This window comes from Plenodomus lingam (assembly GCF_022343315.1).
Source record: "Plenodomus lingam strain CAN1 chromosome Unknown contig_1, whole genome shotgun sequence".
Lineage (NCBI taxonomy): Eukaryota > Fungi > Ascomycota > Dothideomycetes > Pleosporales > Leptosphaeriaceae > Plenodomus > Plenodomus lingam.
In genome coordinates, this window is record NW_027093927.1 from 47,024 (window position 1) to 72,858 (window position 25,835).

Below are 25,835 nucleotides of genomic sequence, written 5' to 3' on the forward strand. Positions count from 1 at the left end.
CGTCTAACGCACACTTTTGTCTCCCTAATACCATGTTCCCCGAGACGGAATATTTGCATGTATGCATGCCCTGCAGTGAGGACCTCATCAACATTCTTGGCTCTGGGAATGATATCCTTTCCTCATACAAAGAATCTGTCAGGTAGTAAGCGATTGAAGTATATCTGCAACATAGCCAATAGGAATAGTTTAAAAGCGCGGCGAATGCTCTCCGCCTAGTCTGCAAGAATGTTATAGAAGATTTGCTCAAGAAAAAGAAACTTGTAGAAGACTACCAGAAGATTTGGGATACCATCGAAGAGTCTAAAGGCAACCTTGTTTTTTTGAACCCTAATAATCCTAGAGTTATTAGAGAACAATTAGATTAGTTTCTGGCAGAATACTAGCTTAGTACGGCCAGGACAGTCTGCGTTAAACCACCATATATTTAGTCGGGACTATGAGTATGCGACTGTTTATGACTAAGCCACCACTGATTGGAAGCTGCCTTCTCCTATAGTGCGAGATTTCTTCTTGGATTCCATAGGTCTAGCCCATGTTTACTTTCTTAAAGAATTAATATTTCATTAGAGGCCGAAAGAGTAGTGATCTTACCATGGTCAGGCTTATAAAAGGTCGAATAGGTAATATAAAGCAATGAGCCTCTTTGATTAGCTTAAGTAGAAGTTAACCTTCTACTAAAGATTGTCAGAATCACGGGAAACCCCTAAAGTAATCTTAACTAACTGAAAATAGTAACATTACTAGGGGCGCAGGAATAGATAAATCGTGAACGTATTACGGGCCGTTATTATAAAAAAAACTTAGCATCAAAGTTATTATTAAAAACCGTACTCTACCTTCGTTCTTAATTATACTTCTTAAAGAGAGGAAAATTAATAAATGTACCTTTGGAAAGTTAGGTTGCCCTTAAGGTTTGAGTCCTTTATGGGTCATAGTCAGTGTTAAAAGTCGACTTGTATCAATTATGCAGTAAATCAGGGGGAATTAGGTAAGATTATAATTCTACAATTCTACACTTGTATATATAAAGTGAAAACGGTGTATATGTATTTCCTAGGTTGTGACCAATAAATTGCCTTGCTTCTAAGAATGAGACATACAACAGGTGGAAAAGGTTCACAGCACTGTATATTTCCTACAATGCGAGGTGTGGAGCTATTTGTGAAATGTTGCAGAGCAATGGCGCACAATAAATGTGTTTCGTAGTGCATAACAAAAAAACGTCTTGCATTCGTACATATGATTGAACTCTGGCGTCTATGGGCAGTGCGGATTCAATTCATGATATATACATAGCACATCGGTGTGCGCCTACGTGAATGTTCGTGACGCTTGTTTTCCCCGCGGCAGCAGCTATCAACGCTGCTGATTTATATTCTTGCACTAGTAGACGTAGAATACTAGTGTTTCTGGGTTGGTCTCTCGGAGTTTCTTGTTCTTCCATTGCAGACTGAACCGCATGAGCCAAACTGCCATCACGGCGACCACCGAGAACGCAATAGCCGCCATCCAGGCCTTCAGAAAGCGCGGATTGTCACTTGACGGCCATAGATAGGGCGTATACACACTCGAAAGGTTGCCGATGGAGTTACAGATGGCCAGAGCCACTGCCTTTTTCTCTGGCGTCTGGCCCAAGGTTGCGGATGTCCAGCCAAGCATGATGTTGTTGATACCAAATGAAAAGGGAACAAACAGAAAGATGGCTACAAAGCGTGCTGCCACGTTTGTTGTAACAGCAGGGATGATGAAACCGATAATGATTACAGCTTTGCATACGGTGATGTGCCATGTGCGCTCGTTGTAACGACCTGAAGTGTACGACATGGCAACGGCCATAGCTGCAGCCAGCAAGTATGGCGGGCATGTTAATGCCAGAGTTGTAGTGGTATCATATCCAAGAGTTCGTACAACCGTGGGCAGGAAGCTCTGGAAACTAACGGAGGATACGTGCATATTGTACATGAGACAGAAAACCCAGGTGCGCCAGTCGACGAGGGCTTGTCGAAGACCGACCATGACGCTGGTTGCTTCTTCTCGCTGCGTGGTGTCGGCTGCGATACGTGTGTGGGCAAGTTGACGTTGTTCAGGTGTAAGCCAGCGAGTGTTCAGAGGGTGGTCCGGAAGCAGGTAGATCGAGAAGAATGCGACACCGATGGATAGGGTACCCTGAATGATGAAGAGCCTTGAATGAAGCCATGTCAGTGCTCTGATGCATTCATACGGTGGTGGGGATTTTAAACATACCATCGCCATCCAGAAAGACCGTGTTTACCGTCGAGACCGGCGAACACACCAGCGGCAATGAGGCCAGCAAAGCTAGAGGCCATCATGTTTCCAGTGTAAAATATGGCCATGCGTGTGGCGATTTCTTTTTTGGTATAGAACAGAGACAGGAGAAAGAGAGCACCAGGGTAAAACTTTGAAACTTTGTTAGACCCCACCTTTGACAGAATGGACATGCACTTACTGGAGCCTCTGTGAGACCGAGCATGAAGCGGCATGCTAACATGCTCCCGAAATCGTTGGCCAGATAAGTTAGAAGACAAGTAAGAGACCAGGCCATGCAAAAGCCTGGAGAATTAGCTTGGGCTGAGCCGAAACGGGATGTCATACGCACCACCCAAGTACCACGACGGTCTGACACGGTTCAAGATCATGTTGGAGGGGATCTGTCCAGCAATATATCCCACGAATAAGATAGAGATGAGAGTGTTGTATTGAGTTCCTACAAGACCCAGGTCTTCGTCTAAAGTGTTGAGTTTGGCGTTGACGAGGGCATTTCGGTCCAGAAAGTTGAAGCTATAGATAATTAGGCTATGTTCGCATGTTCTCTGTGAATCGTGGAAACTCACAAGTACATTATCCAGAGCATAGGCTATTCGAACCCTAGTTAGTAAGATATTCCTTCAGCATGGTGGGATAGTCTTACAAGAATGGTTCGATCAAGCTTCTTTACCAAAGCGATCTCCTTGGGGTCGATTTTGCTTCGAGCTCCGAACTCATCTAGTTTTGCATCCACAGCCACCTTTTCTGGAGCCATGTCGGACTCCCTTGTTCGAGTGCGTTCAACATGTTCTGCGGTCGCAATGTCCATTTTTGCGTGCTCAGTGGTCTCAAGATGACCGGGGTCTTGTTGTCCAACATGATCAGCGGTAGTCATGTCGCCTCAGTTCGACCGTGGTGCAAGAAAAGAGAAAGGGCAGCTGAACAGATTGCGTACCGTACTAGTAAGATGTGAGCGTCCGCACACAAAACCAAATGGCGGTGGAAGTATTATATAGGTCGCACATCGGCGCCTATTGCCGTCCCAGGCTGGTCAAGAACATAGCAGCTTGCTTCGTCCACAAGATAGCAAAGCCATGTCTTGGTTCGGCTTGGGATAAACGCCTTCGAGGATACGAAGACGCTATGTATACGCAAACTAGCTTAGTGGCCGAAGTACACCCGGGTAAAAAAAGAATGACAGAACGAGGCTTCAGATGGGCAAGACCGTCGGAGCTGTGATTTAGCTAGCCGAATATCTGATGTCTAGCTATCAGATGTGAATTAATCGAGCAGAGTACACAGCATGTGTGGACGGTCTTCATGATGCTGATTTACCTAGCAGTACCCATAGTAGGTTACCGTCAACGTGAAACGTGCAACATTTGCACAACCCCAGATTTTTCCCCACGATCGCATGGCTTGGTGCGGGGTCTCCGACCGCCCAAGACTCTAATCTTCGGCGCTATTGCTTGGAAACTTGGCTGTACACTAAACGAATAGGCCGGCCCATTGTGATCTAGAAAAAGGCTCATGCTCCAGAATCTACCGCGCTTCATCGGTGAAGATCCTAGATTGGTTTGGAGTGAACATTGGCACCCTAGGCTGCTCGCTGTGTTCTGTTGCCGAGCATTCACTTGGGCCGCAGAATTTCTTAGCATATATGTGGTCTTGACTTCTTTGGAACTCACGATGTACATAGGCGTATCCCTAATTGGATACACTCCCCGCGGCGATGTTTCGACCGAGTCCAAGGAACCGGAAAACCGAAGTTCCAGCTAGAGGTACCTACATGCTAGCCGACCACTAGATATTTCCAGAAGTTCTGAACATTCTCCATCTATCTATGAGAAGCGCGTTGCTGCATTTAATGTCTTACTGTCGTGATAATTTTGAAATCTACACGCATTTGCTCCATTGATTTCTGGCACATACTGCTCTCAGGCCATGGGAATGTGTTATGCATGCTGAATGGGTGGTAAAGGCGCTTCGCCTTCACGGCTGTCTTTGGTAGTCAAAGACACAAACGTTGAAGACTTGTGCTTTCAAAACATCGGCTTCTCAACGAGTAAGTGTCGATGAATGACATTCACTTGAAAAATAATGAGATATCTTGAAGTAACTCCTCGTCTTGGGAGCGGCAACTGGACATTGCGAATTAGTTCAAGCGACAATCAGGTCAACATGCTCCTCTCTATTTTGTGGCTACGTCCTGTGTGCAAGTACTATGACAACCTACCTCCATTAATCTTTTAGCAATTGTTTAAGAGAAGGGATCTTGCTGAAATCCTGTGTGACACGCAGCGGGTTTGAAGACAAACCATGTTCATGGCACCTGGACACTGCTTATACGGTATGAGGCCATGAAGTTACGAGGCGATCAAACAAATACGCAACTCTCCAGCACGCACTTGAACGGAATAGCTTCTGTTTACGTTGCAACAAGAGAAAACGTCTCAATGATAGAATATGTATCGAAAAACCTCTTGTTCAATCGCACTGCCACCGTTTGTGCTGATGCCAGGAGTCGTTAAGCAAGCCGCGGTCAACAATGCGTGACTCATACACATCAAACACTGTTATGAGATGTAGGTAAACGCACTTAGAGCAAAAAAGCAGTCAGTTTCACCGAAGTACTAGAAGCATATTCTCTTGAAACAATCGCAAATTTTGGAGACCGTAATCACAATACCATAGTGAGCTATTCGAGTAAGCATCTCATGAACAATTTTCGTCGGGAGGTCTTTCCACATAAGGCAAAGGAAGTGGTACATATCAGGGGTACTCTTGGCATGCATTCCCAGTCCTGGCCCTGGCTCTCGGTGTAGGTAAGGCCCGATTAACCTCGGCCTCTACCGAGATCCAAGCTCTGCTGCTTAATCATTGCTCAAGTCCACAGTCTCACTGTTGATCGTGTGGGGTCTTCTCTCCGCGCCTCGTGCCTACTAGACCCGGTACCGGTATGGCCGATCTGCTGCATCCATGTATGCCTTCACAAAGCCGTCTGGGTGATGTCGACATCCACATTTTTTTCTCAGTTTCATCAGTAGATGGAGACTTGGTCATTCTCATTATACCGGGCGCGAATATCCTTGATAACCTCCATTTTTCACCCTGCCTTGTATATGGTACCTAAATGAAATTTATAGCGGACGACCTGGAAAAAGGATGTTGTAGAAGCCAATGATTTATGCCGTGCTGAAATGATCAAGGTACATTCAAGACATTCTGAGGACATGCACTACCGTCAAAATCATCTTCATTCCCTAAGAAATCAATATTTCATCTTGTTGTCATAGCATCTGGGCCTTCATTCAGTTTTCAGAACTCGTACATATACACATTTATACTTGAAATTTATTATAAACGCCCTTCCAAGCCACAGTAATCATCGGAGAGCATAAGAGATTTCGTAAGGTAGTGCAATACTAATCTGAGTGTGGAGCTTGTTGCAAAGCGTACCTGTCTATGTTACTCACGAAGTTAATAACAATGTTAAGTACACTCCTTCTACTACTTACAGTTCTTATTTGCGTTATTCTGTCAGCCGCCGTCATTTTTGACCATGAATTATAATCCCTCGTAACGGTTCTGCGCATCTCCATATGGACAAGAGATACGGTAGGCTGATCAAAGCTAAGCCCCACTGGTACAATTCACCATGCTATCCGCTCAAAGTGATATCGGGCTCCTGTTCTCTCAAATTGATACGTCGTGAATAAATCGCCCGTGAGGTGGTATGAATGCTCTTATGTCGCAATCTTCAACAAATGTGACCAAAAAAGAAGCTCGTTCCCTGCGCCGCAGAAGCCGCATAAGACGACTTCCAAGTCACTGAGTGATAATTTAATCCTTGTATTAACCTAGGTTGGTCGGCGCGTTAATAAAACATGGGAGAGAGCAGAGGTTAAAAAAAGCCGTAACAGAATACTTCGTGCACCAGAAAGAACACGGGGTGATACATGAGGTCAGGATTCGGACTATGCAGATACCCAATCTGACGCCGGGGTGTTATATTGATACCTTGCGCGAACCTGCTGCAAGCATGGATGGTCGTTGGAGATGATACATGGTTCCAGTCAACATAGGAGTGCTAAATTTAGCGTTATGCGAGCATTTACCTATCAGCGGGCCGCCCTGATAATTCAACCCCTAAATTACTAATGCAGCTCTAAGGTAGTAGAAACGTTGCGATAGAAACCCGCACTATGAATCAATTGGCGAAAGCGATACTTGAGAGGTTCCCGAGATATTGGTGGCTGGAAAGACCCCGTGGAGGAGGCTCGTAGGTTCACGGCCCACAACCATGTCATTATCGGGTGAGCATAGGGCAGTGCGCGAAGAGGCATTGCTGTCGCGTTACTATGCTCTATTTTATGTGCTATCATTCCTGCCGTCATGACCTGGCGATACCGATTGTTTTCAGGTTGATTCCTCTGGGGGCATACTTGTGGCGCTCGGACAATGATGGAATTGATGGACTCACGAATGGGAGGTATTAAAGGTGAGATATTCAATCCACGAAGATGTAATCGTATTGCCTATTCCATCATGTTAAGCTATCTATTAAGGAAGATGCCGATTGAACCAAGATTTCATAGTTGTTCTTTAAACCCACAATAGTCTTATAGACTTCTATGTACAGGCAGATAACGAAGTATTGTCAAGGAAGTTTTAGGTTATCTTAGCGACGACGAGGGAGAGGAATCGCCAGAGCGAAACCTGAGAACATTTCCGATGGGTCAATAGCAGCCTTGATCTGCTGTAGCTTAGCAAAGTTTTTGCCATATAGTCTTGAACTCCATTCCTTCACACTAAGCTCGGAGTCAACGTAGTTGACGAAGCCGCGAAGCAGTCCCGCCTTCTTCAGAGCGGCTTCAAATGGCTTGAAAAGATCATGCATGTACTTGATGCCATCGCTAGGCCAAACACCATCTTTTCCGATACCGTCCACACGCACGAGCCAAAGGTTCTTGCCATGGGCAAAGGCATGCTCGCTGTCTTTGACGTCGTTATTGTCACCCGCCCATAAATCCATAACGCCGGTGCGAGTCATGTCAGTTCGGTTGAAGGCGCGGATAGCTGAAATCAGAAGCTTGAGTTGCTCTGCAGTGAATGGGCTGTCGGTAGTCTTGACCCAAGACTGGACGTGGGAAGCGCGGCCTCCAAGAGTACCACCTTGGGGATCGTTCATTCCAGGGCCTGCAGCAGCTATCTCAGAGTCCCAAAAGGATCGTTGGATAGTCTTGGTCACGGTGGCGTTGATTCCGATTGCATTGAGCGAGTTAACAAGCGGGGCGAGGGCTTTGTCGAATGAAGCTTCATCCCCGTAGTAGAATCCTGTGGAATCTGCCTCACGAAGCGAAAATCGAAGTGAGAGTTCATTAGGTGCAAGTCCATCAAGGGCCCACTTCTGAACAGCCATAGCCGCAGCAGTAGCACGATCGTCGTCAATTTTGCCCAAGGAAAGCGTGTAATTCAGAGGAGTCTCATACGGAACTGGGAAGGTCTTGGTAGTTGTAGAGAGTGCGACTCCGAAGTTAGGTCCCGCTCCCTGAGCCGCCCAAAGGAGATCAGACCCAGGAGTTGCGTTCACGATTGTGCCATTAGCGAGCATAAACTCAACGGACACAAGGTTTTGGCTCGGGATGCCGAGAAGTCTGCTTGTGGTTCCAAAGCCGCCGCCGAAGATGCTACCGGCCATTCCAACGTGAGAGCCTCGCACATGAGGATAGTGGTAGTGATGTTTGTCATAGGCAAACTTGGCTGCAGGTCCAATGTTCACGCCTCCGCCACAGGTGAGCTGTTTTGTAGACTCATCAAAAGTGATATCTGTAAAAGCATCCATGTCAATCACTAGATTGCCAGCGAAACCGAAGCCGAAGCCTTGGAATGAGTGTGCCCGTCCAGTAACCGAAACTTTGATAGAAGCTTGACGGGCACACTCCAAAGCTAGGGCGACCTCATCCTTGTTCTGGGGGAAAGCAATGGCAGCTGGTGCTCGCGGAATTCTTTGTTGGAAGGCATTGGTAGCGTTGGCCCAGCCGGCGTCTGTGGATAGAATTGCGCGAACGCCCTTTTCTACAAGGCAAGAATGAACGGCGGTTCCTTTATCTGATTGTCCCCAGGCAAAAGCTGACGTGAGACACAGCAAAGCCAACAATGGCTGCTTTGAAAACTTGGGCGCCATGGCGTAATTTAATGAGAGAAAGAGATGCTGAAAAAGAGACCGTGTAGGAGTTGGGCTACGAGAGCGTGATCTGCAATCGTAAGTGAACTTGGCTTCCTTATGTACATGTTCAAACTGGCTAATCTCTTCCGCAATATATGAGGGGCTCTTCTCGTATGCAATCACTAAGTGTACACTGAATTTCAAACTGTTCGGTGCATCTCGGTGCGTGGTATTGTGCCTGGTGCGACAAACGCCAAGGCTTGGCCATTCTCACACCATTCCAACCGGAAGCTTCGGACAAGGACACTACCGGTAAAGGGAATTGCACCGTAGAAGGATCGAGCAGTGATTTCTTGTGCAGTCTTATGTTGGTTTTTGACTGCCTGGTATCCTTATCTGATCTGGAGGCCTGGCGAATTGACCTTTCTGGTACAGACATGCCTATTGCAGAGACGCAACCGAAGCACCTCCTCATTTACACGGTGGGGCAGTGTTTGGGGTTCGGACGGGAAATGCTAATTGTCCTCGCCACAATAGACTAATCGTCCTCGCCCTTCCTAATAGGGAAGCGCCAAGGGGTAATCGCCTGAGTACTCTGTCTTGGCGTTGTATGTAATTTTCTATAATACAAGGAGATATAATACCTACCTAATTCACTTTGTAGCTATTGCTAGTAGTAAAGTCACAGCTTTTGCTAGCAAACCTAGGGTAGGAGTAAATAGGGTGGTAAATGGGTATAGGTTAGGTTAGGGTTAGGTTAGCTTATGTAAGACCCTAAACCTAACCTAAACCTAACCACAAATTTTCGCACAGGCTATAGGCTTAGGTTAGGTTTAGGTCGCATAGGCTATAGGCTTAGGGTAGGGTTAGGTTATATAGACCTTAGGCTTAGGTTAGGTCTTATAAAAGTAGGTTAGGGTTAGGGTTAGGTTATATAGGCTATAGGCTTAGGTTAGGTATAGGGTCTTATATAATCTACTTATAGTATATATATAATAGGTATCTATTATAGGCATCTATTATAGGTATCTATTATAGGTATCTATTATAGGTATCTATTATAGGCATCTATTATAGGTATCTATCTTAGGTATATATTATAGGTATGTGTTATAGGCATTTATTATAGGTATTTATTATAGGTATTTATTATAGTATAGAGCTTAGTTAATTTATAAGAGAACTATATAATCCTTTAAAGTATATATATAGTGTAAAGGGCTTAGGCTTATACCTAAGCCTAGGTCTAACACAAGATAGACTAAGTCTAACACTACTACTAAGCGAACACACTAGACACCTATAAAAAGGCGTAGAGGGCTTACCTCTCCTTTAAGATACTAAATACTATTATTAACGCTTATTATATTCTCCCTTAAGGCTAGTCTATAATATTTTAGTATCTTCTTCTAAATATACTATAATAGTAATAAGAGATAGACACGCTAGATATTTAGAATAACTAGGTGCAACCTAATATAGTAGAAAGGCTAATATAGCAGGTTTATAGATTAATAGAATAATAGGCTTAAGACTCTGCTATAATAGCTATACTACGTTAATAGAATAAGGAAATACGCAATTAGATTCTATCCTAACCCTCCTCTAAGCCTGCTAGGTTTAATAATCTACTACCTCTACCCCCTTCTACCTTATAATGCAAACCCTTCCTAGTTAGCTTGCTATATAATAGCACTAAGGTAAACTTCTCCTTCTAGTAAATAACTATAGAGTTTAAACTACGTGCAGATAAGGTCTTTATTAGGGATAAGGAGGCAAGGTTTATATATATTTAGTCCTAGTTATTACCTATAGTCTAGCGCGCTATAGCACTATACTTTAAGGATAGTGCACGTAAGTATTAGGATATAAGTAGGTTTCTTAACTACCTAGTATTCTATTATAGTAACTATTATAGGCAGGAGCGTGCCTAAGTTATATTAAAATACTTATATTAGGGCTAAAATTAGCCTTTTATAGAGTTCTTTATAAATTTTATATAGCTTCTTATATAGTTAGGAGGTTTATACTAGAATAATAAATAGAAGCTTTTATAACTTTAGTAATCTCTTAATAGTTATATACGCTTAGTTTCCCTTAATAGGGGAGTCTCTAGGATAAACTATAACGCAGCTATAGAGGAATATAAGATAATTGCAGTAGATATTAAAATAGCCTCTCTAGAACTAGGCTTTCTTTAGGCTAGTAAGTCTAAGGAACCCTAGTAGAAGTCTAACTTAGATTTAGGACAGTAATATAAATATAGTAGAAGTAGTAGTCTTATTAAGTATACCTACTAAACTACTAATATTATATCCTAACTAGATCTTATAGGACCTATTTAATATATAGAAACTAGTAAAGGTCTATACCTAGTGTAGATAGGGTAGTTATTTTATACGTGTATGCCCTAATACCCTATTACTATAACTAGTAGGTGTTAAGATAGTTGTAGTATTAGCAAGTAGCCCTAATTTAGGAAACTAGCTACCCCTAACTTTAGGCTAAGTTAGGGGTATAAGGAGGACACTATAATAGAGGAATTATTAATAGCAGAGGCTATTAAGTGTCCCCTAGATATTAAGGCTAGGTTAAATAATCCTCCTTTCTTTATTCCCCTCCTCCTAGGTAGAGTAGAGAACGTGTAAGTAATAGTTAATTTAGGGTGCTAGTGTTTTAGTGTAGTTAAGGAAAAGTTAGTAAGATAGATTAGTAGGAACTTTATTAATATTCCCTTATAACCCTTATAATATACCTAGGGAATTACTAAAGGTATAAGAATTTTATAGTTAGTAGTATTAGACTATAATTTAGATAGTTAGTAGTCTTAGCTTTTAGCCTATATAGTACCTAGTCTCTCCTATTAACTAATACTAGGCAGACTATAGCTATATAGAGAGGGCGTTGTTATAGATATTCTATAAGGTAAATTAATAATTAGGAAGGTAGGAAATATAGTAGTATAAGAGAGTAGGAGACGCCTATATCCTACCTATATCTCTATTATCTTAGGTTTAGTTATAGCAGGGTTGCTAAATAAAGGATCCTAATAGGAAGATATATAGGTACAAATTTTTGTAATAAATATACTAGATATTTTATAGGTAATATATAACTTACACCTAATAAAATATCTAGGAAGTGTTAATAAGGGAAGTCCTATTAATATACACACTATCTATATTGCTAATAATATAGTTCCCTATAAACCTAAGTATAAAACTAGAAAGATAAAGTTGCTACTAGAACTATAAGAGTTTAAGGACCTGTTTAACAAAGAGTTAGCAAGTAGTTTGCTACCTTATTAAGGTAGTATAGATTACTATATTTAGTTAATAACTCTCCTAGATAGAACCTAGCCTAACCCCTTATAGGGTCCCCTATACCCTATATCGCGTAATTAATTGCTAGAACTAAGAATATAACTTACTAGATTAATAGATAAGGGCTAGATCTAAGTAAGCTCTTCTATAGCTAGAGCTCTAGTATTGCTAGTAAAGAAGCTGTTAGGTAGTTAGCGCCTTTATATAGATTACTAGATACTTAATAGCATAATAATATTAGACTAATACCTACTACTACTTATTAAGGAAACTTTTGTAACAATAAGGCAGAATTGCCTGCCTATTGTTCCATGCTAAGTTAGGCCTAATAAAGGCCTAACTTACTAATATATATAGAGAACAGCTCGCCTATAGTTAGGATAGGCATGTTCTTCTTGTCCTTTTGTACAAGACCTATAGGTGTAGGAATCTTATCCTTTTCTATACAGACGCGCACTCCTATATGCCTTTAAGTCGTATAGGATACCTTTTAGATGCCCTACCTACCTAAGTTATTATATTACAAGAAGAACATTATCCTAGCTAGTAATAGCATTTAAGAATATTGCACTTATTGTTATTTTAAGCTACTAATTTAGTTCTAGTAGCTATCTAACCCTGCAACTCTATAGTTAGAATAGCTATTAGAACTTCTAACAACTAAAGCCTATAGGCTTAGACTTCTAGACCTATAGGTAGTGCTAGATTACCTTTAGAAAAATCGCGTTAGATTGCGTTAAGGTAGAGACCTAGAGACTACTAAAAGCCTAGAGGAATTAGAGGTAAAGCTAATATCCTCCTACAACTAAACCCCCCCTAAAAAAAAGATTTGTTATTCTTATTAACTACAAAATATTAGATAAAGGTAAAGGAAGGGTATCTAGTTTAGCTACTTTTAAAAGCCTATTTACTAATAGAAAGAAATTAGATAAGGAAGACTTAATTAACAACGCCCTCCTTAAAGGACCTGCTTCCTATCTATCTCTTAAGGTACCTTGTGCTCCTAGGAAATCTTAAAGTAACACCTCTCTTAAAGATAAATATATATTAACCCTATCTAAAAAGGAGAGGTTAGAGGAATAAGTTAAATAACTTACTAATTAGTTATACAACACCTCCCTCTATAAGGAGATATAAGGTACTACCTAACCTAGCTAGTCTTTAGCTTCTATATTAAACCCTATAGTATATACTATAAAAGCTAAGAGATAATCTAAAAAGACGCTAAATATCTCTATACTTAGTAATAGTGCTAATTCTACTTTTAGATAATAGTAAGCATCTATTTAGGATAGGCTAGAGATTAACGCTAATTACTACCCCTCTTCTAGAGCTTAGATAGCGTTAGTCTAGGGACACTGCTTAGGACTAGCAAGAGAATACTTAGAGCCACGTTACCTATCTAATTCCCTAAGTCTTTAATTCTAAAAAGCTAAGGAAATAATTACCCTCCTTTAAACTTACTTTATTACTAGAAATAAGATAGCTAAAAGTTAGACTGCATTTAACCGCCTATATATAACTAATATAGAGACGTTCCCTACTTTTAAGTTATAATTCTAGAGTCTTGCTATTAGAGGAGAAGTAACCTAATTAGAGTAGTATTACTACCTCTAGATAAAGATTACACCTTCCCTAAGGATACTAAACCTTGCTTTCTAATAGAATTAGCACAATAATTTTAAGACTATAGTAGATTATCTTACTACTTTTAATATAGAACGCTACCTATACCCTACCTTATCTACTCCTACCTAGACTACTCTATTATCTAGAAAAGGACTAACCCCCTTCTAACACTCTAGAAACTAGTCCTATTTAGACGCTAATTAGAAACCCTATAATAGACCTTTAATAGCTAAACCTTATATGCCCTACTTATAATAATAAGGCACTACCCCTTAAAATAATTAACCCCTATCTGCTACGCTAGCCACTCCTAGCGCTACTATAACAGGAACCCTAGTAACTTGCTATAATTATAGAAAGCCTAGGCACTTCTCTAGTAACTACTCTAAACCCCCTAGGATTTAGGCTATAGATATAGAATAGGTTATTAAGAATTCTAAGGAAGAAGAAACTACTAAATTAACTAATTTAGATAGCTATTAGATAGGAAACAATAACGCCTAGGAGGATCCTCCTTCCTAGGCCTAACTTAATATAACCTATTAAACCTTTCCTTAACTAAATTATTTATTTATTCCTATTTACTTGCATGTATAACCCTATACCTTAATAGATCTAGTATTTGCCTAAACGCTTTAGTAGATACTAGGGCCTAAGGTTACTTATTTCTTAATTTAAAAATTGCTTATAATATCTCTTCTACACTTAGGGTACCTATCTAAAAGCTACTATATAAGCTTACTATTAAAGGGTTCTAGGATTAGATTACCTCCCTAGTTACTTACTATATTTAGCTTTATATAATAGTTAGTGGCTAAAAGGTTTATAACTGCCCCTTTATAATAGTAGACTTAGGTTGTTAGGATTATATTATTAGACAACACTAGCTAAAATAGTTCTAAATCCTAATTAATACAGATAAATCTTAACTAATCTAGCTAGAGAAACATCCTCTAACCTACAACCCCGCACCTCCTATTCTAGTATAACTCTACTAGCAAGTGCTGTCTACCCTAGTTACCTACAATATCTTGCAAAGAGACGCCCTTTAGGATTAAGAAGAGAACTAGAACTAAAATAGTCCTAGTTTAATTAATAGGATATGTGGTATACTTAAAATTCTAGCTACTTATAGGGCTGCTACTAAACCTATTACGCTACCTACCCTAGTCTAATTGCTAACTATTACCCTACCTACAAAATTCTAAATTACTACTATTTCTGCTAATGCTTTCTATTTTAATATAAAAAAATCTTCTAATAAATTCTTTACTACTAGCCTGTATAAGATTAAGCGTAGGATCTAAACCCTATCTAAATAGGACACTCTTAACTATAGCTTATTAGATTAGAAGCTCCTATCTAACTATAACTCCTATTAGGACGTCTTTAATAAGGCTAAGGCTAACAAACTTCTAATCTACTAGCCTTATAACTATAAGATAGTCCTAGAGGAACCCCTTTTAAACTACTAGAGTCCCCTCTATTATTAAAATGCTAAGGAACTCTAGGCTACTAAGGAATATGTATAAAAGTACCTATAGAAAGGTTTTATTAAGACTAGTTAGAGCCTATTTGCCTCTCCTATCCTATATATTAAGAAGCTAAATAGAGGCCTTAGGATCTGTGTAGATTACTATAAGCTTAATAGCTTAACGCGAAAGGACGCGTATCTAATACCCTATATAGACAATCTATTATCCTAGCTAGCTAAAGTAAAAATCTTTACTAAGCTAGATATTCGTGCTGCCTTTAACAAGATCTAAATAGACCCTAACTTAGAGGAGTACACTACTTTCTGCACTAGGTATAGTGCCTATAAATATAAAGTCCTACTATTTAGGCTATATAATAGACCTATAACCTATTAGTGCTATATAAATAATATACTAATAGATTATTTAGATAACTTCTACATTACCTATCTAGATAACATCCTTATCTACTCTAAAGACCTTGCTACTTATAAGGACTATATTTAAAAAGTCCTTAAGCGTCTTTGTTCTACTAGATTACAGGCTAATATTAAGAAAAGCGAATTCTATATAACCTATACCTGTTACCTTAGATATATCCTTACTAATAGAGGCTTAGAGGTAGATCCTAACAAAGTTAAAGTACTCTAAAACTAGTCCGCTCCTAAGATAATAACTAGAGTAAAGTCCTTCCTAGGATTTACTAGATTCTACTAGCAATTTGTAGAAAACTTCTCTAAAATAGCTAAGCCCTTAACTACTCTCTAGAGCCCTGCTACCCTATTTGTATAGACTTTAGAATGCTAACAAGCCTTTAACTAGCTTAGGAATGCCCTGCTAGCAATCCTAAGCTTAGCTTACTTCTATCCTAAGTACCCTCTAAAACTAGAGACAGACGCCTCTAATAGAGTTATTGTAGCTATCCTCTTATAGGAGTATCCTAATAGGAAATAGTACCCTATATCCTTCTTTAGTTAGACCCTTACTAGTTCTAAACTTAACTAGGAAATCTATAATAAAGAATTATTTGTAATAATCTACGCCTTTAAGAAATAGCGTGCTAACCTAATAAGTACTTAGCACCTTATTAGAGTATACACAGACTACAGAGCACTAGAGTACTTTATATCTACTAAAGTCCTTAGTGCTAGGCAAGCTAGATAGCTAGAGGTTATAAGTCCCTTTAACTTCTAAATTAAGTATACTCCTAGATCTTATAACGCCTAAGCTAATATCCTAAGTAGAAGGGAATAGGATATAATTAACCTTAAGACTACTTAAAGGGATAATTATTTATAAGTAATAATTACCCTAGATAGGTTATACCCTTAAATTAACTCTAACTTAGCACAAGACTACCTAGCTAAGCATTCCTTACTAATCCTTGCTTTAATTATAGTAGTTTAGAACCCTATAACTCTTAGATCCCTAGAACTTATTAAAACTCTTCTCTAAGAAAATAGGTCCTTATTCCTAATAGAAAGATTAGAGTTGCCTAAGCACTATTAGATAGAAAATAGACTCCTTCTCTACTAGGATTAACTTTGCGTGCCTGCTAGATTAGTCCTATATACTAGACTAATTCGTAAGGCTTATAATTAAGTGTCTACTGCCTACCTATTAGCTACTAAAACCTATTAGATTCTAGCCTAATATTACTACTAGAAAGGTATAGAGACTACCTATAAACGCTACGTTTAGAACTGTATCCTATGTAGGAGAGGGCACCTAAGATAGCACTAACTCCCTAGCATGCTCTACCCCCTTCCTATCCCTAGTCTACTAATGCAGCACCTGTGTATTAATTTTAAGGATTTTCCCTAGGATTAACGTAGTTATAATTAGATTATAGTTATTATTAATCGCCTATTAAAGTAAGCTATTACTATCCCTTGCTACAAAACTATAGACGCCTAAGGTATAGCTACCTTATTTATTTAGTAGGTGTACTAATTTAGACACACTCTAGATACTATTATTTCTAATTAAGGCCCTTAGTTTATATCTAGTTTCTAGTCTAAGTTCTATTAGATTATAGGCACTAAAGTTAAGGTCTCTACTACCTACTATAAATAAACTAATAGATAAACTAAGATTATAAACAAGTATATTAATTAGAGACTAAGGCCTTTTATATCCTATTACTAAGATAACTAGAGCAACCTACTACCTATAATAGACTGTGCCTAAAGTACTCTTCTATATTTATCTATTAGTATAGCTCTATATTAGCTCCTCTTTAGTTTCTTACTAAAGTAAAGTTAGTATTAGAAACTAGAAAAGACCCTATCTACTATACTAGAGAAACTAAACTATAAGGACGCCTTATCCCTTGCTACTTAGATACATAACGCCTAGAAGATTGCTAAAGAAAATATAGAAAGAGCTTAAGACTAAATACGCTCTACTACTAATTACTATTACTATCTAGTTAACTAGAAGGTTAGTAACTATATTTATCTATCTACTACTAATCTTGCTATTTTATAACCTAGCTAAAAACTATCTAAATAATAGGAAGGTCCCTTTAAGGTATTAGAATAAGTAGGAAACGCGTATTACCTCTAATTACTACCTAGTTCTAAGATCTATAACGTTTTCTCTCCTAATATACTATATAAAGATCCCTAAGACCTATTACCTAGATAAGAGGCTCTAAAACCCCCTAGTACGCCTATATAAGGTATAGAGGAATAGGAGGTAGAAGAAATCCTAGCTAGCAAATTATATTAATCTAAGCTAAAATATAAGGTTAAGTAGGTTAGATACAATCCTAATCCTATTTAGTATCCTGCCTCTAACTTTATAGGTGCTCCCTATAAATTACAGGCATTCTACTAATAGTATCTAAATTAGCTAGGTCCCCCACGTAGCTTACTAAAATAGATTTAAGCCTAGGAAAAAGGTAAAGAGGATCTAATATTACTTTACAATAATTATACCTAATATTAGAACTAATTTACATCCTATTTAGCTACGCATTATCTATTAACTACTATCTATTACTATTATTCTTGTTACTATTTATTATTATATCCTATTTAGAACCTTTAAGGTTCCTAGGACACTACCCTTAGGAAACCTCTTTATTCTATATCTATCTCTCTATTAGAACCTAGTTTAGACTCTGTATTAGCTAAGATAGCGCCTAGACTATCCTTCTTTGCTAGCTTCTAGACAACTAGTGTAGCAGGGATTAGAGCAGGTGTAGGAGTAGTAGTAGGAGCTAGGACTAATTTAGATTCCTTCTCGTGAAACGCCTTTATCTTAGCCTACACTAAAAAGGTTGCCTCCTAATTTAGCGCTAATTCCTCCTTAAGTTCTTTTATAGCCTTTATTAAGCCCCTAACTACTAAGACTATCTTATAAATACTATTCTAAAGCTAATATAAATTAGATATAGTAGTATAATATATAGCTATAAGGATCTTAGTAGCTTCTATACCCTTAGTCTAAGTATTAGTAATAGTAACGCACTTAGCAAGGTTTTAGGTAGTTTCTTAAATAGTAGCCTTAAACTATTTAACATCCTTCTAATAAGTAACTATAGTATCCTTATCCTTATCCCCTTTAGCAGGGTTAGCTACTAGGCTATAGTACTTATCTAGAGCACCCCTAAGGGTAGAGTACTCTAGGCTAATAAAAGAAGGAATCTACTAGGATTAGTAAAGGAACCCTATTAGACTTAGATACTTACTAGATTGCAATACTTATTCTAGGAGATATAGTACTAGCACTTCTTAGAATTCTTTAACTTAAAATTAAAATTATTAAACCTACCTCTAGCTAGAGCCCTAACTACTCTTATATAGAGAGCGCAATAAGCAATAGGGAGGACTCCTAGTAGTACTAGTACTAGCATAGCTAAAGGTTCTAATTTAGATTAGCAACTATTTAATTATATAGATTAAATACTTACTAGATTTTAAATAGATTAGGTTAAATAATTAAAAATTTAGGGATATAGGAATAAGAAAGTTAGTAGGTAGAGGGCTAGTTATATGCAGGCTAGGGATAGGGGTCCGTGCCCTAGGAAGAAGAAGTAAAGGTAAAGGTAGAGGTAAAGGTAGAATTATTTTGCAAAAAAAGCTCTTCTTTAATAAGGGATCCAAACCTAATCCTAAGGATAGGGACTATCCTTTCTCTATAGGAGGGGGTAGTGTAATAATAAGGTAGAATTGCCTACCTATTATTCTATACCAAGTTAGGCCTAATAAAGGCCTAACTCACTAATATATATAGAGAACAGCTCGCCTATAGTTAGGATAGGCATATTCTTCTTGTCCTTTTGTACAAGACCTATAGGTGTAGGAATCTCATCCTTTTCCATACAGACGCGCACTCCTATATGCCTTTAAGTTGTATAGGATACCTTTTGGATGCCCTACCTACCTAAGTCGTTACATTTATACTATTACTATCTATAACTAACCTCTCCCTAGCCCCCCCTAAACTATTATTTATATTATTCTAACGCCTCTATATCTCTTAGTAATAGTAGTAACGCTTACGCGTGGCATAGGTAGGGGAAGACTTAGTTAACAAGTATAAGCAGTAGTAGTAGTAGTAGTAGTAGGAGGAGGAGGGTAGTGCTTTAATAGCTTACTAACGCGTAGTACCCTAGGCCTAAAGAAAGCAAACGTTAGAATAGATATAAAGGGAATAAGAGAAAATTAATACTAATAATAAGAGTCTTAATACTATAGGTAGTGCGCTTAGCAGTGCTCTTAAGCTTATTAATATAAAGGTTAGTTTAGGCTTAGGTCTTGTTTATACGCTAGTTAATACGCTAGAAGGTAATACTAGTAGTAGTAGTAAGCTATATAATATTATTATTGCTATAACTACTATATAAAGGCGTAATAGTAGACTAAAGTAGAAATACTAGAGTACTAGTAGTAGATAGAATAATAGCACTAAGCTAATACTAATTATAGGCGCGTAAGTAGGTAGTAGGGGCAAGTAGAGTAATAGTATTATTAGTTTAAGCCCTTAATATAAGATCCTTAAAATAATAGTAGAGCTAGTAGAACTATAGTATAAACTAGTAATAGGTGCCTTTAGTAGGTTTCCCTATAAAAGTACTAAGGGTCCCCTTCTTTATAATATAAAGGTAATCCTCCTAGTAACTATAATAAAACTAAAGCTAGTTATAGAGGGCTTGGCGAATATTAGGATTATTAGTAAGGATAGCTTCTAACTAAGTATAAGTCTTATAGCCACGATAGTAGGACTTATATAAGTGCCCTAGATATAGTTAGAACTTGCTATAAAGAAAATAAAAATTAAGGGGAACTTACTACTACCTTCCTAATAGTTACACTTGCTAAAAAGATAAAGCTAGTTAATATACTAATTATAGGAAAGTAGCTTTATAAAGCTACTATTATACTCCTTATTATCTAAGTTACTAGAAATAATAAAGCTGCTAAGTAGCTATGTTTAGGGAGACGTGTGCTAAGCAAAAGTTAGTGTAGGAAATATAGGGACAATATTAGAAGTATGTACCTTATCTTAGTAGGCCTAGCGCAGGGTCTAACTACCTTATAGTAGATCCCTACTACTAGCACTAGTAGTAGTAGACAAGGATATAATAGAGGCTAGATAGGTAGGATTAATATAGAGAGGGTAGAGAGAGGGCTAATTAGTAGGGAAAATCTATTGTGTAATAAAGTAAGTTTAGGAAATTTATAGTAGGGGGGGGATAGCTATATTAGAACTTTTATAGTAGGGTGCTAAAATAAGCGTATAGATGCTACGTACGCGTACTACTTAATATACAGGCCTGTTATAAATTAGGAAGGAATACAAAGATATAATAATAAAACCTAAAAATATATAGAAATAAAGCCTAAAATAGATTATAGGGTATAAGGATATAACCCTAAACCCCTAGAAAGATAATTTTATAATAGTTTATAGGGAAGGTTAGGGGTATATAAAGGGCTTAGGCTTATACCTAAGCCTAGGTCTAATATAAGATAGACTAAGTCTAACACTACTACTAAGCAAACATATTACACACCTATAAAAAGGCGTAGAGGGCTTACCTCTCCTTTAAGATACTAAATACTATTATTAACGCTTATTGCATTCTCCCTTAAGGCTAGTCTATAATACTTTCCCCTACTAAGTATAAAATACCTAATAGATTTAAGGTAGCAGAATAGGAGAGTCTAATAAGTATAATTATCCTAGTATATTATTATAGTATTAGCTAATTTAAGTAGGGATTTGCCTCTAAGTAGCAAGAGATCTAGGCTATAATTTAGTAGCGCGGTTAAGGTAGGTCTTATAGGGGTAGACCTACCTATATATTAGTTCTATATAAGGGTCCCTTAAGTAATACTACGCGCGCTATTTAGTAGAGAGATTATATAGCACTTTAAGATTAGGAGGTAAAGGAAATTAAGGTTATAAATATATTAGACTATATAGTATAATCCTAGCTTAAGAAAAAGATTAAAAAGTTATAGTAATATATACGCCTTAGTAAAAAGGATAAGTAGTAGTATCTAGTAGAACGCTAGGAGTAACTAAACTAGAAAAGATATAATAAGAAGAAAAGCTATAAGTTAGTATAGTAGATTATTATATACCTATACTAATAATTAGTAGGTAAGTAGCTATAGACTGCCTTAGATATTATCTATAAAAAGTAGGCTTATATTAATTATTAAACTACGCTTAGAAGCTACTAGAAATCTATTAAGGACGTGTAATATACTAAGGGAAAGTCTAGCAAAGAATTAACTATAAGCTATATAATTACTTAGGTATAGGGCTCTAGTAGAATTCTTTATAAAATAATACGCAAAATCTATTAAGATAGATTAGTTAACCTTATAAATAACACTTTTAAGAATAAGGAGGCAAGAGATAGTTAGTAAGAGTTTATTACTAGTCTTATAAAATAAGAGCTATATGTAGTAATAACTAAAGAGTAGTAGTAAGTTTATTATAGCCCTTAATTATATAAATATACTAATAGTACTAGGTAATAGGAACTTACACTAATTTAGGGTGTTGATAAGGATACTACTATTAATGATAGTAACTAATATATAGTTAGGGGTAATAGTAAATATAAGAAGGAAGCTAATAAGGATTTTAAGATAGATAATAGTAGTAGTAATAAGTATAATCTAGGTTTAGGAGATAATAATAATAATACTGAGACTAATTTTAATAGATTTTCTAATTTAAATATACTTAGCTAGCCTATACTTTAATATAGTTTAACTAGTAGAATTTAGGGGGTCTATTATTATAATTAACGCTATATAGAACTTATAAGGTTAAGTATAGCTAATAATCACGCGCGTAGTCTTATACTACTAAGATTACTCTATTTCTCTTTATAAATATAAAAACCTACTTAGTATCCTATTTACTTAATATATAAACTTAATTGCTAGAGATAAAGAGCGCTTATCCCTATACATTATTCTACTACTAATCTTATATTTACTCTACTACTTTCTATTACTACCTAATACTATCTATAGCTTCTTTATACAATCTCTTGTATCTTCTAGATACCCTCTATAATCTTAAGGTTATAGCAACCTATATTTTAAAAGGTAGACTACGTAGGACCCTAACCCTACTTAAATATCTACTCCTAAATCCTAATCTAAGTAAGAGTAAAAAGGACCTACTTTAAATCTAGAATATATAGTAGGAAAATACTAAGTAGGCTATAGATTCTACCTCTATTTACTTATAATAGGACAGCCCTACCTATATAGGCTAGATATAGAGGGATTTTAGGAAGGCTATATAACTATTAGATAGTTATCTATATATTTTCTACTATAACTATAGGTTTGCCTTATAGCACCTACTACTAAAAGTAATTAGTATAAAGCACCTTCTTAACTATCTAAAGTTATAAAACTACCTGCAGGTTATAACTCCTATTTATAGAAAAACAGCTAGTCCTTATATTACTCCCTATAAGAGTAATAAGATAATCCTACTATATACCTAGGCTGCCTTTAAATCTAAACTAGTATAGGTAGTAGTAGATAGTAATTAGTCTTTCTAGATAATTAAGCGTGTTATGGACTGGCCTCAAGGGAGAATGCAATAAGCGTTGATAATAGTATTCAGTATCTTAAAGGAGAGATAAGCCCTCCACGCCTTTTTATAGGTGTCTAGTGTGTTCGCTTAGTAGTAGTGTTAGACTTGGTCTGTCTTGTGTTAGACCTAGGCTTAGGTATAAGCCTAAGCCCTTTACATACCCCTAACCTTCCCTATAAACCATCGTGAAATTGTCTTTCTAGGGGTCTAGGGTTATATCTCTATCCTCTATAATCTATATTAGGCTTTGTTGCTATATTTTTTAGTTTTATTATTATATCTTTATATTCCTTCCTAATTTATAACAGGCCTATATATTAAGTAGTACGCGCGCGTAGCGTCTATGCGCTTATTTTAGCACCCTACTATAAAAGTTCTAACATAGCTATCCTACCCTACTATAAATTTCCTAAACTTACTTTATTACATAATAGATTTTCTCTACTAATTAGCCCTCTTTCTACCCTCTCTATATTAATCCTGCCTATTTAGCCTCTATTATATCCTTGTCTGCTGCTGCTAGTGCTAGTAGTAGGGATCCACTATAAGGCGGTTAGACCCGCGCTAGGCCTACTAAGATAAGGTGCGTACTTCTAATATTCTCCCTATATTTCCTATACTAACTTTTGCTTAGTACGCGTCTCCCTAAACACAGCTACTTAGCAGCTTTATTATTTCTAGTAACTTAGATAATAAGAAGTATAATAGTAGCTTTGTAAAGCTACTTCCCTATAATTAATATATTAACTAGCTTTATCTTTTTAGTAAGTATAACTATTAGGAGGGTAGTAGTAAGTTCCCCTTAATTTTTATTTTCTTTATAGCGAGTTCTAACTATGTCTAGGGCGTTTATGCAAGTCTTATTATTATAGTCATAAGACCTATACTAGGTTAGAGGCTATACTTACTAATAATCCTAACGTCTGCTAAGCCCTCCATAACTAGCTTTAGTTTTATTATAGTTACTAGGAGGATCGCCTCTATATTATAAAGAAAGGGACCCTTAGAACCTTTATAGGAAAACCTACTAAAGGCACTTACTACTAGTTTATACTATAGTTCTACTAGCTCTACTATTATTTTAAGGATCTTATATTAAGGGCTTAAACTAATAATACTATTACTCTACTTGCCCCTACTACCTACTTACGCGCCTATAATTAGTATTAGCTTAGTGCTATTATTCTATCTACTACTAGTACTTTAGTATTTCCCCTTTAGTCTGCTATTACGCCTTCGCGTAGTAGTTATAGCAACAATAATATTATATAGCTTGCCACTGCTACTAGTATTACCTTCTAGCGTATTAACTAGCGTATAAACAAGACCTAGGCCTAAACTAACCTTTAAATTAATAAGCTTAAGAGCGCTGCTAAGCGCACTACCTGCAGTATTAAGACTCTTATTATTAGTATTAATTTTCCTTTATTCCCTTTATATATATTCTAATATTAGCTTTCTTTAGGCCTAGGGTGCTATATGTTAGCAAACTATTAAAGCACTACCCTCCTCCTGCTACTACTACTACTACTACTTATACTTGTTAACTAAGTTGTCCCCTACCTATGCTACGCGCAAGCGTTACTACTATTACTAAGAGACGTAGAGGCGTTAGAATAACATAAATAATAGTTTAGGGGGAGCTAGGGGGGGGTTAGTTATAGATAGTAATAGTATAGACACTACCGCCTAATTATTAGCTACCTTATAGAACTTTAATAGCAGGGCACTTGCTTAGAGTGTTGTTAGGATAAATAAAAGATATCTCTAATACCTTTCTACTTCTTAATTATAATAAAGGTCTAAGTTATTATTCTAGTTTTCTTCTATACTTACTTCCTAGCTTTTATACGTATTAGGCTATTATTATACGTGACATCCCTATACTATTCCTTAAACCTATCTAGAGCCTTAGTATCCTACACTACCTCTAGCAGGTGCTATATTAGATTAATATACCCCTTCTATTTTACTAGGACTTAACGCTTCCCTTTTCCTCTTGTATTCTTTACACAAAGGATCTCTTCTACTTCCTATTTATCTAGTGTTGCATCTTTATTTTCTAGAGTAACTATAGGGCCTAGTTATAAGTCCTAAAGCTTCTAGCTTAGTAGTAGATTATTAGCAGCTCTCTCTAGCAGATCTATATACACAGTCTTATATAAGTTCCCTAGTAAGTCTAATACTACTATAAGTAGAGTAGGGACTTCTATTACTTTGTACTTTACCTATAGCTAGTTAAACTTTTTACTTAGTTAGTTTATTTTTATATTACGTATTATAAACTAAACTATATTGCCTTTTAGGAACTTTTTAGCTAGCTATTAGGACTAGTTTATTGCTTCCTATTATTATTACTATTAGAATACAATAGTAGCTTACGCTAGCTCTACACCCCTCTATAGGTATAATAAGAACGCTATAGCCTCTTTATAAGGATTCTTAGGCTTTACTAGTAGTAATATTTGCTTTTATAGAGTGTCTATAGTATACCTATTTAAAAGAAGATTTAGGCTAACACTAGTTATACTAGAGTCCCTATTATTAAGTGCAAGTTAGCAGGCTAGTAGGTAGTTAGGCTAGTTAGTCTGCTTAAAGCATACTATTATGCGCAGCACCACCTGCACTTCTTGGTTTGCCCGCTCTGTCCCGCTGTCTATCTAAGGGTAGTATACAGTAGACAGTAACTAGTTTATCTTTATTATCTAGCACAACGTTATCTAGAAAGATCCTAACTAGTTAGAGCCTTAGTTAGTAATAATAGAGGATAGGAAGCCCTAGAACTGCCACTAGTTATCCTAGAAGATCCTTGCACAATAATTAGCTACTATAGAGACTATTGCTTTAAGCTAAACGTATTTAGATAATCTATTAGTAATAACTAAT

The 25,835-nt window shown here is 37.2% G+C and overlaps 2 protein-coding genes across 2 annotated transcripts; both read right to left on the reverse strand.

Moving 5' to 3' along the window:
- Nucleotides 1–1,337: 1,337 nt before the first annotated feature.
- On the reverse strand, nt 1,338–3,549 carry IAQ61_000006 (uncharacterized protein). The gene is made up of 6 exons (XM_003835105.2): nt 2,933–3,549; nt 2,856–2,878; nt 2,621–2,802; nt 2,471–2,574; nt 2,248–2,420; nt 1,338–2,185 (listed from the first exon to the last, which is right to left on the reverse strand). Exons 1-6 carry the CDS (start codon nt 3,161–3,163, stop codon nt 1,387–1,389), a joined length of 1,512 nt encoding a protein of 503 aa, XP_003835153.1. The 5' UTR covers nt 3,164–3,549; the 3' UTR covers nt 1,338–1,386.
- A 3,400-nt stretch (nt 3,550–6,949) lies between these two features.
- On the reverse strand, nt 6,950–8,455 carry IAQ61_000007 (uncharacterized protein; the record flags this gene model as incomplete). The annotated part of the gene is made up of 1 exon (XM_003835106.1): nt 6,950–8,455. One exon carries the CDS (start codon nt 8,453–8,455, stop codon nt 6,950–6,952), a length of 1,506 nt encoding a protein of 501 aa, XP_003835154.1.
- Between the last annotated feature and the right edge of the window lie 17,380 nt (nt 8,456–25,835).